Raw genomic sequence first — 14,108 nt, 5'->3', positions numbered from 1 at the left:
CTAGTTCCTGCTCAAAGCTGTGCATAAATGGATTCTTTAACCAACTCTTGCAGTGTGCAGTGAAGTGCCTTACTCACACTTTTCTCTTCATGTAAATTGAGCCTGTTCAGCCCCTCAGAAATTTGCAAAGAAAGAGCTGAGGTGAAAATTGGACTCATATTTAGACTTGCAGTGTTTGTGTTAGTTCTAAACAAATACTTTTCTCAGTGTAAGCAGAAAGCCATTAATTTTTTAACTAGCTGCTGAGGAGATATAAAAGAGCTCATAATTTTTGGCTGATTTTACTGTGCTGGGTAACTTTCATGATTATTCTTTTCTTACCAAGGGTAGCTAAAGCAAAAATTTTGGGGTTTCTTCCCCTTGTTGTTCAGACATTGCTTTAACATGACAAGAACATCCAAGTGGGAGAGGAGGGGAAGGATGTGCACCCATATGCAGGTCTCTGTCCCAAACAGGAGTGGTCCGTGCCCTGAAAAACATTGTCTCACCTGAGGTTTGCATGAGAAAAGGACTGGAACTGACAGTGCTTCTTTAAGCTCTTAGAGAGGGTGAAGGTAGTTAGGGCTGGAGTGCTTAATGCAATCAGGTAATAGAGAGGAAGAAGAGAGAACTGGCTGGCTGAGTTGCAGCTCTAGGGCAATTTTAAAGCTTGTTTTTTTTGATCTCTACATTGTTAACAGGCTCAGACTTGTCAGGTTTTAGCTCGTTCCCAAAGAAAATCTCGATACTGGTGAGAGTTGCTTAATGGACACCCCTGTGAGGTGCCATGCAGTGATGAAAGACACTTCATGAATGTATCTGGCAGGAGAGTGTAACTGGACAAACAATGCAGGCCGGGTTTCACTGCCTTTCATTCTTCCTGGTGCCTCCTGACTGCAGCAGGAGCAAGTGTGGAGCTGCCTCCTGTCCCTGTCCCGCTGCAGCCATCAGTGGGGGGAGGAGGGGGCATTTGACAGAACATACTGACCACGTGTGGTCAGCAGGGGACACGAGGCAGCTGCTGTGCATAAGAACTGCTCTGACAGCCCTTCTTTGTTGAGGAAAATAATCGGGGTAGCATAGTAACACCTCGGTGTTAATATTGCTACCTGCAAGCATAGTTTGACCACTTCACGTAGCTCTGCCAGAGAGGAAGAACTGAGCTTGCTGAGTAGAACTGCCATTGGAATTTACATGAGCTTGGACACGTGATTACACCCAGCTGGTGCTCCAAGACATTTCCTCCTTGTCTCTTCGTCCACGTTTTCTGCCTATGTGTAACCCAGCATCACAGGAACTCGGCTTCCTGAGGAATCATCTGACTGGCTGGGACAAGATGCACGGAGTTGTCAGGTTCCACTCACATGGGGCAGATGACATTTCGCTGGATGTGCCAGTTCTGCTGAGTCTCACTTCTTCACAGCTTGTGGTTTCCATATTTAACAGCACTTTCATCAGAGAGCCACTGCTGCGAGTGGAGCGCCTCGGTGCAGGGTGAGGGATTGAGCTGCCGAACTGGCTTCCCGTGGAGGCCAGCCATGCCCTCCACAGCAACTACATTCATCCCATTTATTTGGAGCCTCCCAGGCTGTTTGTGGGCATAAATTAAACTGAATTGCTGATGGCTTGAATCTTCAGAAATGGAGAAATGTTAAAGACAGTTTGGTGTGGCTTTGCAATGACCTTTGCTTTGTTAGAGTGAACATTAAGTTAAATCCATGCTTTTATAAGGTGTTAAAGCTGTACTCGATGAATAGAATAATTAAGGGAACAGGACTAAAAACCTTTATTTCTTTGAACTTCCTGGTTACTTTTCAGATTTGGCTAGAGATGAGAACTGGCTTATCCCACAATATTCCTTGGACTGCTGTAATTCTCCAGGATGTACCAAGAGTGAGGAAAGTTAGATAGACTGCTGCAGGAAGATACTCCATTGTAGCAGGAAATATGCCTTTTCCTCATTACATGAAACCCTTTAAGACTTAAGACAAATAATTTCAAGTTGCCCATTGATAACCTACTGTTTACAGGATGACTAGGACAGGTTTTTGGATCAGGTCCCTTCTTGAGACAGGATATTCAGATCAACGAGTTGGTTTCACTGAAGCAGCCTGGAAATGTTCAAAGCCGAGTTGGATGGGGCTTTGAACAGCCTGGTCTAATGGAAAGTTGCCTGCCCATGGCAGGGGGTTAAAACTAGATAATGTTTAAGGTCCCTTCCAACCCAAACAAAGGAAAAAAAATAAGAAAAAAAAAAAAAAAAGCCCTGTGGGAAAGTTTTGGTAGGCCCTAAGCTGAATGCAAGCCAAGGTAGGTGAAAATGAAATTACATAACATAGAGCAACGTTCACCAGGGACATTCAGGAACTGGACATGAGGAGATTTTTCTTCACCAGGAGGGTGGTACAGCACTGAAACAGGTCCCCATCCTCAGGGTTTTACAAGGCCTGGCTGGGTAAATAAAATCTGCAGCAGAACTGATCTGTTGATCCTGACAGTCCTGTTCTGAGTAGGATCCTGGTCTAGGTAACTTCCAGGGGCCCTTTTCAAGCTGTACTTTACAATTTTACGAGGAATTTGATCTAATCCCAGGTTTTTTTCCTTTGTAACCACCCAAGTGGGTGAGCCAGCATGTGTTGAGTTCTACACAGAGGCGCCTTTTTGTCCTGTAATCATCAACAGAGAAGAAAATCTCATTTATTCAAGGTTATAAAAGTATTGTAGTTAGGTACCACCAGATACTCTAAAATAATACACCGAAATACTCTAATTTAGTTAATGTGTAATATGCTGAGTGTGACTGTTAGTTTATGTTAAGGGCTTCTTTGAACAATTTAGGCAAATTTCCTCTCAATTTCTCTGGGGGTGGAAGAGTGTGAGGGAAATCTTTTTTGCCTTTTGGAGGGGAGAAAGCAGAGTCTGTGCTGCTATCAAGCATTCTCAAAATGCAGTTTAAAATGTCAGCCACTATGGAAACAGTTTTGTGTTTTCTTCTTTAATAGGAGTAATTACTGTGCTCAAGCCAAATAATGAGTAATTAGAGACTGTTTATTTTCAAAGCTATTTCCAAGGTGGGAAATTGTAGTGCTTTTTCTTTCCCCCCACTTTTTCAAAATACTACTAAGTAATGATACTTAGGCCTTGCATTTCAGATTGGTGTTAAGTGGTTGAGTGGTGTTGTTGCAGAACTTGATAGAGACAAACAAACGATGTGTGGGGGTGAAATGTCCAGAAGAAATAATTGCATGGCAGACAAAGTGAAATCCTGGGGCTCTGGACAAAAAGGATTTCTGCCACAGACCTTCTAGGCAGAATTTTACCATCTAATGAGTTTAGGGAGTGGGTGTTTGGTTATTCACCAGTACCAGGGTCCTCGTGGGTGCAGCCTCGGGTTCCCCCGGTTTGCTCTCACGGCATATTCCTGCTAAAGGAGTCTTCCCACACTTAGGGGTGGAGAAGGGATTGGTTCAGATGAGTGATTCCACAGAAAATTCCTTGTTTGGGCATTTTGTTTGTTGTGAAGGTTGGTTTCCCATCTGATCTGCGAGTTGCAGCCTCCCATTCCCTCCACCAACACAAAAGAGGCTCTGAGAGACAGGAGTGAGGGTGCAGGATTGTCCCTTTCAACACCAGCCCACAATTAAGTTGAATTAAGTCTAACAAAACATAAATCTTAAAATAATACAAGGTCTTATGAGGCCAGGGACTGAATGATGACTAAAATCTATGCAGATAAAGCAACCAACCTATTCTACATTTTTTTGTCCACAAAAAACCTTAAAGACCACTTTCCTGCCGTTGCAAATCCAGGCTCCCTTCTTCCTTCCAAGGGATATTTTATGGTAATCTCTTCAAACATGGTTTCAGCAGTCATGACTAAGATATGTGAAAATAAGAAATCCAGTTTTCAGTAGATGGGATCACTTCCAATCAGGAAAGAGTGTGCCTGTATATAAAATGTGCGAGAAATTGAGCAGGACAGTTAAAACTGAGACCTTTATAAAAAAATACTCAGATGTGTCTTGGAAGTGGCTGACTAGAGAAGTGAATTATGACTGCTTCTTGCCTTAACTTTATCATTTTTTGAGCAGCTGGGTTAGCTCTCCCTGCCCAGCACCATTGCTCCTTCATGTTCCTGTTCCTCACTCCTGACACTGACCTTCCTCTCCTCCGCTCCCTTTTCATGGACAGCTGTCACCCAGCTCTCCTGCCTCACCTCCCCTTCCTTCTGGATTTTCACCCCCAAGAGTATCTGTGCTGCTTTCCACGCTGCACCTTGTGTTTAGGATGAAGTCCTTTAAGGATTAATGAACCTTCCTGCTGCTCCCTAAGAAGACAGCAAACAGAGACGATCACAATATCATCTATGGTGCTGTTCCAGTTGTTGGAAATATCAGAAACAAACAAAAAACTGCCCAGGCCCTGCCCTACACCAGGGTGGTTGTCATAGGATATTTAAAAGGACATTTCTGAAAGGTTAATCCAGAGAGAAAAAAGTGATCCAGTGGTTTGGGCTTTGACTGATTGAAATGCCTGTTCTCTCCTAGACAGCCTGTGGAGATGAGGGAGTGTCACGGTCTCCTTATGCTTCAGAGTTCCTTTTTATAAACATGAGATTCTTGCATTTTTATTGCAATGAGAAATGCAGTAAAACGTGAATGGGCTGAGATGTGTGGTGACAGAGGGAGAGGGATATACAAGTGGTTTTCAATGGTGTCTGTAGACCTGATCCTTTTCTGTCTGTAACTCCTCAGAAGTTGACGGCTCTCCCGTGTCGGAGATCGAAGGCCCTTTCTCAACAGCAGACGTCGCCAGCAACTGCGTTTCCAGCCTTTCCTTCCACGAGCCGGTGCTGTGGATCGCCTCCTATGCCCTGATGAGCCTGTGTGGGATCATCCTGCTCGTCCTGATCATCCTGCTGCTCATCCCACCCCGCTGCCAGCACCGCTACACGGACAATGACGTGGTCAACGACGAGTCCTCCCTCGTGCGCCACCGGTGGAAATGAGAGGCTGGATCCTGAAAACTGAGACTTAAAACAAGACCAAGGACAAAGAGCTCTGCCAAGGGCAAGAAGCCAATGCCTCCTCAGTCCTTTCTACGTTCCTTACAAAACGCTGTTGAAAATCCCACCAAATATCCTGCATCGTGACTTTTATAGCTTTATTTTCTAACACCAGTTCTGAACCAAAGCACTGTTAACCACCTCTGAAGTGCTACGGTACTGGATTTGCTACTGCAGTACAACGAGCCTTTATGGTCTCTACAGTACCTTGTTTAACAAAAAAAACTTTAAAAAAAGTTAAAAAAAAAAAAGATAAAAAACCACACCATGATGTTCTTCCACTGTCTGAACAAAATTGTCCATCTCTCTTTCACAAAGAAAAAGGAGCTGTCAGTATTTTCTAACTAATCAAGCCCTGACTGTAGGAAAAGAGAAAAAAAATTAATAATCTTTCTTATTAATTGCATTAAATGAATACTGCTTTCTGTTTACATCAGTTTATTTTGAAACTGTGCTTATGGTATGGGGGAGGGAGAAAGTCAGACTTAAGCAGCAGAGGAAAGCAAGTGAGATCAAGAAGAAATGTTGGTTTGTGGTTTCTTGCCCTCAAGATCACTGCTGCCACTTTGAGAGGGTCACCCTCCCTGAGAATTGTAACAAAATAGTCCAAGGTGGTGAAAACTAGGAAACAAACTTGTTCAGCCTTAGAGTAAAACAAGACTACCTCTTTTAATTTACAAGGATGCTACCACTGGTAAGTGTGTGGATTAGAACTGGTCTTGAAGCACAAAGATGCTCCATAGAACCAAACAGAACTGCTTGGCTTTGAAATTTTTTTGGATTTTATAAAAGTTAATACTTCATGACTTTCCACTTCGGTGCACAAAACAAAAAAAAAAGAAACCTTTCAGTTTCCCCCCCCTCATGTGGGGTTTGTTGTTTGAGTTGAGTTTGATATTTAGAAAAGGCTGATCTGCTTATGTGTGGACAGACAAGAGAGCAAGGTCTGTGTTCTGCTGTATTTCTAGAGAGCATGTAACAAAAAGAAAACTAAATAAGACACATTCTTTTGTTTTAATTTGGCTGAGCTCAGCAACCTAGAAATTCAAGGGAGAAGTACCTGTCTTTATGGACAGGCTGTGAAGTGAAAGTCTTTATGCTGGCTTGTTTTTCAGCTTGAGCAGCAGTTGGAGGTGTTCATTTTGGTGTCAATCAAATGAAAAGTGTATGTCCTGCCTGGCTGAAAACAAACATGTAGGTGGGACTGGAAACAACAGTGGGAGAGAGCAGGGCAGAATGTATTTGACCAGGCTTCCATTCTGCAAGTGCACATTGTCATGCTGAGGTCAGAACAAGGTGTTTTCTTTGCAGACAGGACAATTTTTCTTTTCTTTTCTCTAGTTGCAGGACCTCTGTGGCTTCTCTGTAACACCGGCCTAAGTGTTTGGATTGGAAAGATAAACATTGCAACATTGAGGATTTTTTTTTTTTATAAAGAAAAAGGAAAAAGTATTCCTTTGCATTTTGATAGCAGAGCAGTTTGCATATCTGTATGGGAAATGAAGAAAAGAAAAAAAGCTTAGCTCTGAATTTCCCAATCCCTCGCCTAGACGATTTTCTGCCCAAAATCCCTTCATATAGCTCTGATTCACACTGCCTCTGCATCTGACTCTGCATGGAATAAGGAAAGATTTTTTAATTTTTTTCCAGAAATGGTGCATTTACAGAGGTGCACGTCATGTGTGCGAAAATAAAACACTGTGGGGGGTTTTTTAACTGACTTGTGTCTTTCACGTCATAACTGGAAGTGCCTGTGGTTTTCTTTTCAATTCTTGCACTTTCAGATTGCTTGGCTCAACAGAGTAAAATAATTGATGCTGTGATCCAACATCTGAAAATTATTTCTCTTGGAATTCGGAGTTGGAAACAGGAGGGAATTTTGAGTTTGCCTCCTTCTTCCTCTGCCTCTTAGTTTTTAGGAGGAGAAAAATTGTGAATTACATGAAATAAGCCATAGAGTGTAGCTGTTTTCTCAGTGTTCTATTTTCCATATCTCTTTCTTAATATATTTTAATTAAGAGTTCCACGTTGTCCTCCTGGGTTTGGTTTTACACATAACAAATAACTTCAGAGTTGTATTCCTTCTTTTTCTACAGTATGGCAATAGCAGTTATTCTTCTGTCACTTGTTTCAAACAGAAACACAGTATGGATTTTGGGTGGATACAGTGTTAAACAATAAACCCTCTTTCATTTCAGAAAGTAAAAACAACTTGTATGCTCTTAAAAAGTTTCATCACTGCTCCCCTCACCCCAGAACCTCTTATCTCCTCACCACAATGAGTTTTCTGAAGGAATTCATTGGGAAAGGTTCTGAGGAGGGTTTTTAATGACAGCTGAGGTTTCTTCTGAGTTGGTTAACAAAGTCTTCTTAGTGCACTGGATTTCATTTAAAAGATTTAAGTGTTACTCTTTCCCTTAGAATATCATTGGTCAAGGTATTTTAAGAGAAACACTTGAGTGAAGAGGAGCAATAATCAAGTAGCACATATGAAATACTAACATATTCTTGAGTTTTCTTGCCATTCCTTCACAATTAAAATGTGGCTTATAGTAAAAATGCTGGGAGTGACACCTGTGAGCAGCACAAACTTCATCTGGGCTTGTAAATTGATACTTAGACTGGCAGATATTCAGGTGAGCATTGCTTTGTTGCTCTGGCAACAAAGAGAGCAATAGAAACCCTTGAGGGTTCCTTTTTAGCCTACAACACATTAAGAAAAATAATGCTCTTTAGCAGTTTTGTACAGAAGATGAAACGCAGTGACAGACTACACTATAACCAAGTGTAATCACTTGGTAACTTGTAGTGATCTCTTTCCCTGATATATTTCAAAAAATACATATGTTGTGAGGTATTTTATGCTCCTGTTAACCAACTTCAGGTGTAAGAATAAACCACACCTTGAAAAAAAAAAAAATAAAAAAAGGAGGGAAGAGGAGTGAAAAAACCCAGAGCATTGAGTAAAGATGATACTGGAAAATATCCTTTGTTTATTATGGAAGGCAGGATGCTCCAAATCACAGCACTCCAAACCATCCCTTGTACACATGTCCATATTTCTTGCTGACCCAGCTCTCCTCTGATGGGAATGTAACACCACATCCCAGGAAAGTGTCAGAAAGCCGTGTGCCCCTGGCTGCAGCCCTGCAGGTAATTTGATGCCATCGGTGCAATCGCCAGGGGTTTGAGGGGGTGTGGTTTGAGTTCGAGTGGTTAAACCTGAGCCCAGCCCTCGGAATAGGTTAATCCTATCCTGCTGCCTTGGCAAGTTTTAGAATTATCATGGGGGTTGTTTGGCGCAATTTAAATGCTGAAGGAAATAAATGAGGCATTTTAATAAGGCTTTTGTTTAGGTGCTGTAAAAGAAGTTAGGTAGAGGGGATTGTTCTGTTTTTAAGGTGAAGGATTGTGCTTAGGATGTGCACGTTGGATCAACCTAAATGCAACGTGTAAGGGGTTTTGGTATCTCTTGTGCTCAACAACTGTAAAATTTGTGGTCTAAAGTTAACCTGTGAGTACCCCACCCAGTTCCTTGTTGTGTATGCTGGCTTTGTTTCACTGAAGGATGAGCCATTTGTCTGCCAACCTTTTCCTTTTAAATATTAAAAAGCTTGTGAGAGTTGCTTAACACAGCACATTTCCAGAGAAAGAGAGAGAGAGAGAAGTCTTTAAATTTTCCAATATTACAAAATGATTGTGCTGCTGGAAGTTTCTTTGATTTCTGCAGGGTTTCCAACAACTGGGCTGGTTGGTTGTCATATCCTCATCTCAGCCCTGAATATAAATAGCAATATGAGCTGTGTAATGAAAGGTGTTGGTACAGTGACCTATGGAGGTAGAAGTAAAGGAAATTATGGAAAGAAAAATAAATAGGATTCCTTTAGTTTCATTAAAAATGGCAAGAGCATAACAGGTTGATCCTTTTCAGAAGTACTGTACTTTTTACCAAGACATTAGTTGCTGTCAGACTTGACTCTCTGATTGATAAATTGTTCATTTCTGGCTGCTGAAGCCCTTGCTGCTGTTGAGAGAAGTGAAGACAGATTGGTAATGGGATACAAGCAATCTTCTGAGCCAGTTAGATTTGCTGGCTTTTGAGTCCTAATTAGATGCTAATCCAGGCTTGTGAGTAATCCAGCATCCTGCTTATAGCTTTGGGAATGCTAGCAGAAATACTTGGCTTCAGCCAAACTTCTGGATGGGATGGCTCCAAAACACAAAAGCCAGAGAGCAACAGCAGCTGCTGAGAAGCTGCTGTAGGTGCAACATCAGCCAGTCCCCAGTTCCTTTGATAAGGGTCCACTTGCCTGGATATTTTGGAAACCAGCACTCCAAGGTGCCTGTTGGTGCTACTGGGAATTATCCACTCCCAGGTGAACAAAGGGCACGATCATCTTTAGGTAGGATCGTTGCCCACCTGCTGAATATTCCCCTCTCATATAACAGGGCACACACAGCTGTTTCTCACCCCCAGCAGTGGCCAGTTTGTAAGCAACAGGACAGGATCTCATAAAACATGCTGACATCAGTGACTGTGCAGTAGTGATACAAAAATGGTTTGCATTTGGCTGGATCTTTGTGGTCAGGTAGTCTTTGAAATACTGGGAATTTTAGATTAGACTAGGGAAGCACACACAGAATTTCTTTTGAGCTAGCCAATGAGTAAAACACAAAAGGTAGTTTTCGGAGTTTAAAAAGAAGTAGCCCTCAATAAGTGTTCTCTTTTTTTTTTATTTATAACAATCACTTAAAATAAATATATTTTAGTATGTTTGCTGTCTTACTTATTTTCTGGGTGTAAATCTGATTTTTCTAATTTGTCTTCTGGCCCACTCACCCCTTCTCTTTCCCAGAAAACCAAAAGTTCCTAAAAGCTGACGACCTCCATATTCCAAATTCAGCCTTCTAACAAAAGGTACATTTTTCTTGTTTACCATTTCACAGACCTGTTTTAAAGTAGTTCCTTAGCACTTGAAAAATTAGCTGCAGGTTGAAAATACTTGCAGTGCCATTAGAAGAATCAGAGCCAAAGCTTTACCTGTGCCAAGGCTCCCTGAATTTTACTGTGTGCCAAGAACTCCTTTGTGCATTTGACTACGTTCCCTGGATTTCTTTCACTTCCCACTTGGAAATAACTCCCTGGTCCTGTACATTCTCCTTTTTCTCTGCCCTTGGGAAATACAAGGGTGGAGAAGAGGACCACGAGGAGCTGTGAGAGCTCCTTCTGTGACATTTTTTGTCCTAAAAACAACTCCAGCTGAGCAACTGAGTTTGCTCTGATTTTACAGCAATGTGTACTTAGGCAAAACACTTGAACAAATGACATTGTTTGTAACAATGCTCTCATCGCATCCCCCTCTGATGAGGGAAATTTTCACAGGGCCAAGTCAAACCTGCAAAGGGCATGTTTATTCCTGTGTTTTCAGAGAGGGATTATAGAGCTGAATGCTTAAATGGCTATTTGCAGCATGGTTGTCCTTTGGAAAATTCTGTGGTAAAAGAAAAATGGACTTGAGAATGTTGAAGAGGAAATAAAAAGACAACTGACAATTTCTTGACAGCACAAAGGGTGGATTACTGCAATATGTGCTGGGGAAGAAATCGCTTTGGTAGCCAATACTCTGTGTGTGTGCATAAACTATACAAAGTTCAGTGTTTAAGACCTACCTGAAACAGGCAGTTCACATTTTTTATTGCAAATTTTATATGGAGATGCAGAGATCTTTTAAGGTTTTAACACTACATTAACTGTTGTTTGATAGTTATTCAGGAAGTGTGGAAAGGATTTCACCTTTAAGGAAATTATTCCAATTTAGAGAGGCATTTCTTCACCTGTTGCTTTGTTTTGGTTTTTTATTAGACAATGTTTTTAACATTGACTGAAAAGAAAATGGGATCAAAACTTTGAAAATGGGGGTATAGTCTTTCTAATTCAATCTTCAGGTTATGTTAGGATCTCTATCCCACTTACTGTCAAGCCTCATTACTCAGTTTTTCAAAAATTGATACTTTGTACTTTCAGGTCTTGCCATTTTCAGATAAACACTATGTAAAAAATCAAATTTTATGCTGCGTAAAATAAATTATTAATTCTTTCAGCCTATTCTGTGTGTCTTTTTAAATCCTGTTAAGATGAACTTCAAAGCTGATCAATTTTATCGGTCCAGATTCCTCCTGTGACTCTCAATTCCACCTTCTGGCTGTAGCTCTGCGGGGAAAGCAGAGCTGCTTTAGGTCCCATCTGACCCTGGCAGGAGGAGGAGGAGGAGGAGGTGGCCAAGTTTAGCTCCGAGGTGATTTTTCCCTGCTTATTCCCGAATAACAGATGTTTCTGCTTCAGCTTTTCATGTCAGTGTTGGACAGCATCGAGCAGAGAAAGCATGAAGCTGAGAAGGTGCTGCTGGTTTGGGGTGGATTCGGCTCATAGCTGGGCTGGTGCTGCCCTGTACTGCGGGCGGGGAAGGGACGCAAATCCCTGTCCCTGTCCCTATCCCTATCCCTGTCCCTGTCCCTATCCCTATCCCTGTCCCTGTCCCTGTCCCCATGGCAGGGCCCGCCCTGCTCCGCGCTCTTTCCCCGCCAGGTGGAGCCCAAGGGGCGTTTCCCAACTCCGGGACCCTCCCAGCAGTTTCTGTTCCTTGCCCGAATCCTATTAAAAGTACTTTTATTTTCTTTTCTAAATATCCGGCCTCAAAGGCCCTTAACTTAGGGTCTTCTGATCGTTTATCATCTCCCTCTTCCCTCCACCTAAACGCCTCCTTAGAAAGTCCCTTATTTTAAGCCCTGAGCTTTCTAAAGGCAGCAGGGTGTATTTATTGTGTATGTTGCACATTAAGGGCGTTGGTCAAGTACGATGGAGTGGCACCAACTGTTTAATATTTTTCCTTCAAAGCTGGCAGGTTTTGCTTATTTCTGTCCTGATATTCAGTGAAGCCTCTCCATTACTGGCACAGATTCCCCAGAGAAGCTGTGGCTGTCCCATCCCTGAAAGTGCCCAAGGCCAGGTTGGATGGGGCTTGGAGCAACCTGGGATAGTGGAAGGTGTCCTCCCTGCCCATGGTATGGGAGCTGAGACTACATGGATGGTCTCTGAAATTCCTTCCAACCCAAACCATTCCATGATTCTATTATTACACAGCTCTGCTCACAACTTTTCATTCTTTTACTTGTGCCTAAACTTCTCTTATGCTCTTGAAATTACCATCATCTTCAGGGCACCCTCCAGACTTGAGGCTCACAGAATCCAAAGCTGCAGAACTGTTTATTCACACTTCTCTTGCTCATCTTTGCCCATGAAAACTGGATTGTTGAAACAAAACAGCTTTTCACTTTGTGTATGAAACACAAAAGTAAGAATTTATTGCAAGAATACGGCTTTTTTTGATAATGACAGTGGAGTGTAGACAAATATGTGAAGGCTGACGATGCAAGTGCTCAGTGTAATTTTTCAGGACAATGTGTTACTTAAACAGTAAACGTTAACCATTCTTCCCTTTCTCCACCAAAAGAAACTCTTTAAAAATAAATGGCTTGTGGGCTCTTTTTTTTCTTCTTTTTTTTTTTCTTTTTTTTTTTTTTGTTCTAGAGGCTGACAAATACCATCTGCCTGCACCTTGACTCATCATTTGTTTGTCTAGGGAATTCAATAGCATACCCCAAGAAACGCAGGTTGTTGTAAAGAATGCAAGGATCTGTGCTGCCAGTACCTACACAAATGTTAGAGTGTTGGATTTTTATAGCTGTTAGCTAGAAAAGACTGCTTTTTTGCAATAAACAAGGTATTGTGATTCTTCAAATTCTTTCTTTTCATGCACCCAGAATTGTTCTGAAGTACTATGAGTAGGAATACTATTTACTTTTCCCTTGAGTGCTTTTTAATTGTAAATTTAACATTACTTTCAGCTTTCTGTATTCTTACTGTATGAGATTCTTTTTATTGTTGGACATCTTGAACATTCTCTAGGCTGGTGGTTTATATTGATTTTTTAGCTCCTGATTTATTTTTGATTGCTGATGTAACTGTCTTCTATCTGGATGAAGTGCAATTCCATATATTTTCCACCTGTTCTTCTGAATTAACAAAGCAGAAGAAAAACACACAAATTAGCCCCACCTTTGTGTTGTTAGCAGGCCGGCAATGTCCCAGGCTCACAAGCATTACAGGTTTTCCACCTTATCAGCTGAAAGTAATCAAGGCTTGCTTTTTTCCCTTTGTTAAATGATCATTTTTGCATATCTTGGGGAAGGTGATTTTAATCTTTTATATCCACAAAAGAAATATCTGAAAGCTCTCATCTTGTTTTAATTATTTGCTCCTGGATTTCATAAAGACAGTCAAGGTATACCAGAAAAGAAAATAACAATCAAAAAACAGTAATTGTATTACAATACACATTTACATCTCTATTTCTCCACATTCCTCTTCATGCCACCACCACACAGGATGCTGAGTTTCTACCTGAATTATGGCACAGGCACATGGCAAATTACGGGTGAGTTAAATAACTGCTCTTCCACATTGCTGCCCCTGCTGTCCACGTGCATGTTCTTGTCTGCCCCAAGTCTTGGGTAAAATTACTTAACTTAGTCATCAGCTGCACACTTTATGTAGGAGGTCTGGTTTTTTAAGTTCTTGTGAGCTCTACAAGCAAAGATTTAGTCCAGCATTCTCTCCCTGCCTTGCAAACTCTGCCTCCATTTCAAATCATTGCATTCTTTGAACTGGTCCTAGCAGGATTGAAAATGCACTGTTGGCCATTTGTGGGCAAGCAGAAAACATGTAAATTAAATTCCTATGAGGGCTGCAATGACACTTCTGCTCATTTGTTATTCAAGTGGGGTGTTTGCAGAAAAGCTCTCTGTTGGTGCCATGACTCAAAGGGAAAGCAGGAACTTGCTCTCTGGTGTAGTTTTAACTGTGTTAGCCCATTAACTTCCTCTGCTGACTGGATTTTGTGATGATAAGAAAAGACTAAGACCTTGTAGATGCGTTCACCTGCTCCATTCAGTGCCCTTTGTTTCCTGAATAGATTTCCTGTCCTGCTTATCACCAAAGGGTCTT

The 14,108-nt window shown here is 41.6% G+C and overlaps 1 protein-coding gene across 1 annotated transcript in view; it reads left to right on the top strand.

Moving 5' to 3' along the window:
• BACE2 (beta-secretase 2) overlaps positions 1 to 4,987 on the top strand; it is a gene marked incomplete at both ends in the record, with an annotated part of 48,470 nt that extends 43,483 nt beyond the window's left edge. Inside the window, 1 exon segment of the mRNA XM_082277741.1 lies at positions 4,734 to 4,987. Coding sequence (XP_082133867.1) covers positions 4,734 to 4,987 — 254 coding nt within the window.
• Positions 4,988 to 14,108: the final 9,121 nt, after the last annotated feature.

The sequence above is a fragment of the Coloeus monedula genome, assembly GCF_965178545.1.
Source record: "Coloeus monedula genome assembly, chromosome: 3".
Taxonomy (NCBI): Eukaryota; Metazoa; Chordata; class Aves; order Passeriformes; family Corvidae; genus Coloeus; species Coloeus monedula.
This window is presented reverse-complemented; position numbering and strand designations above follow the sequence as displayed.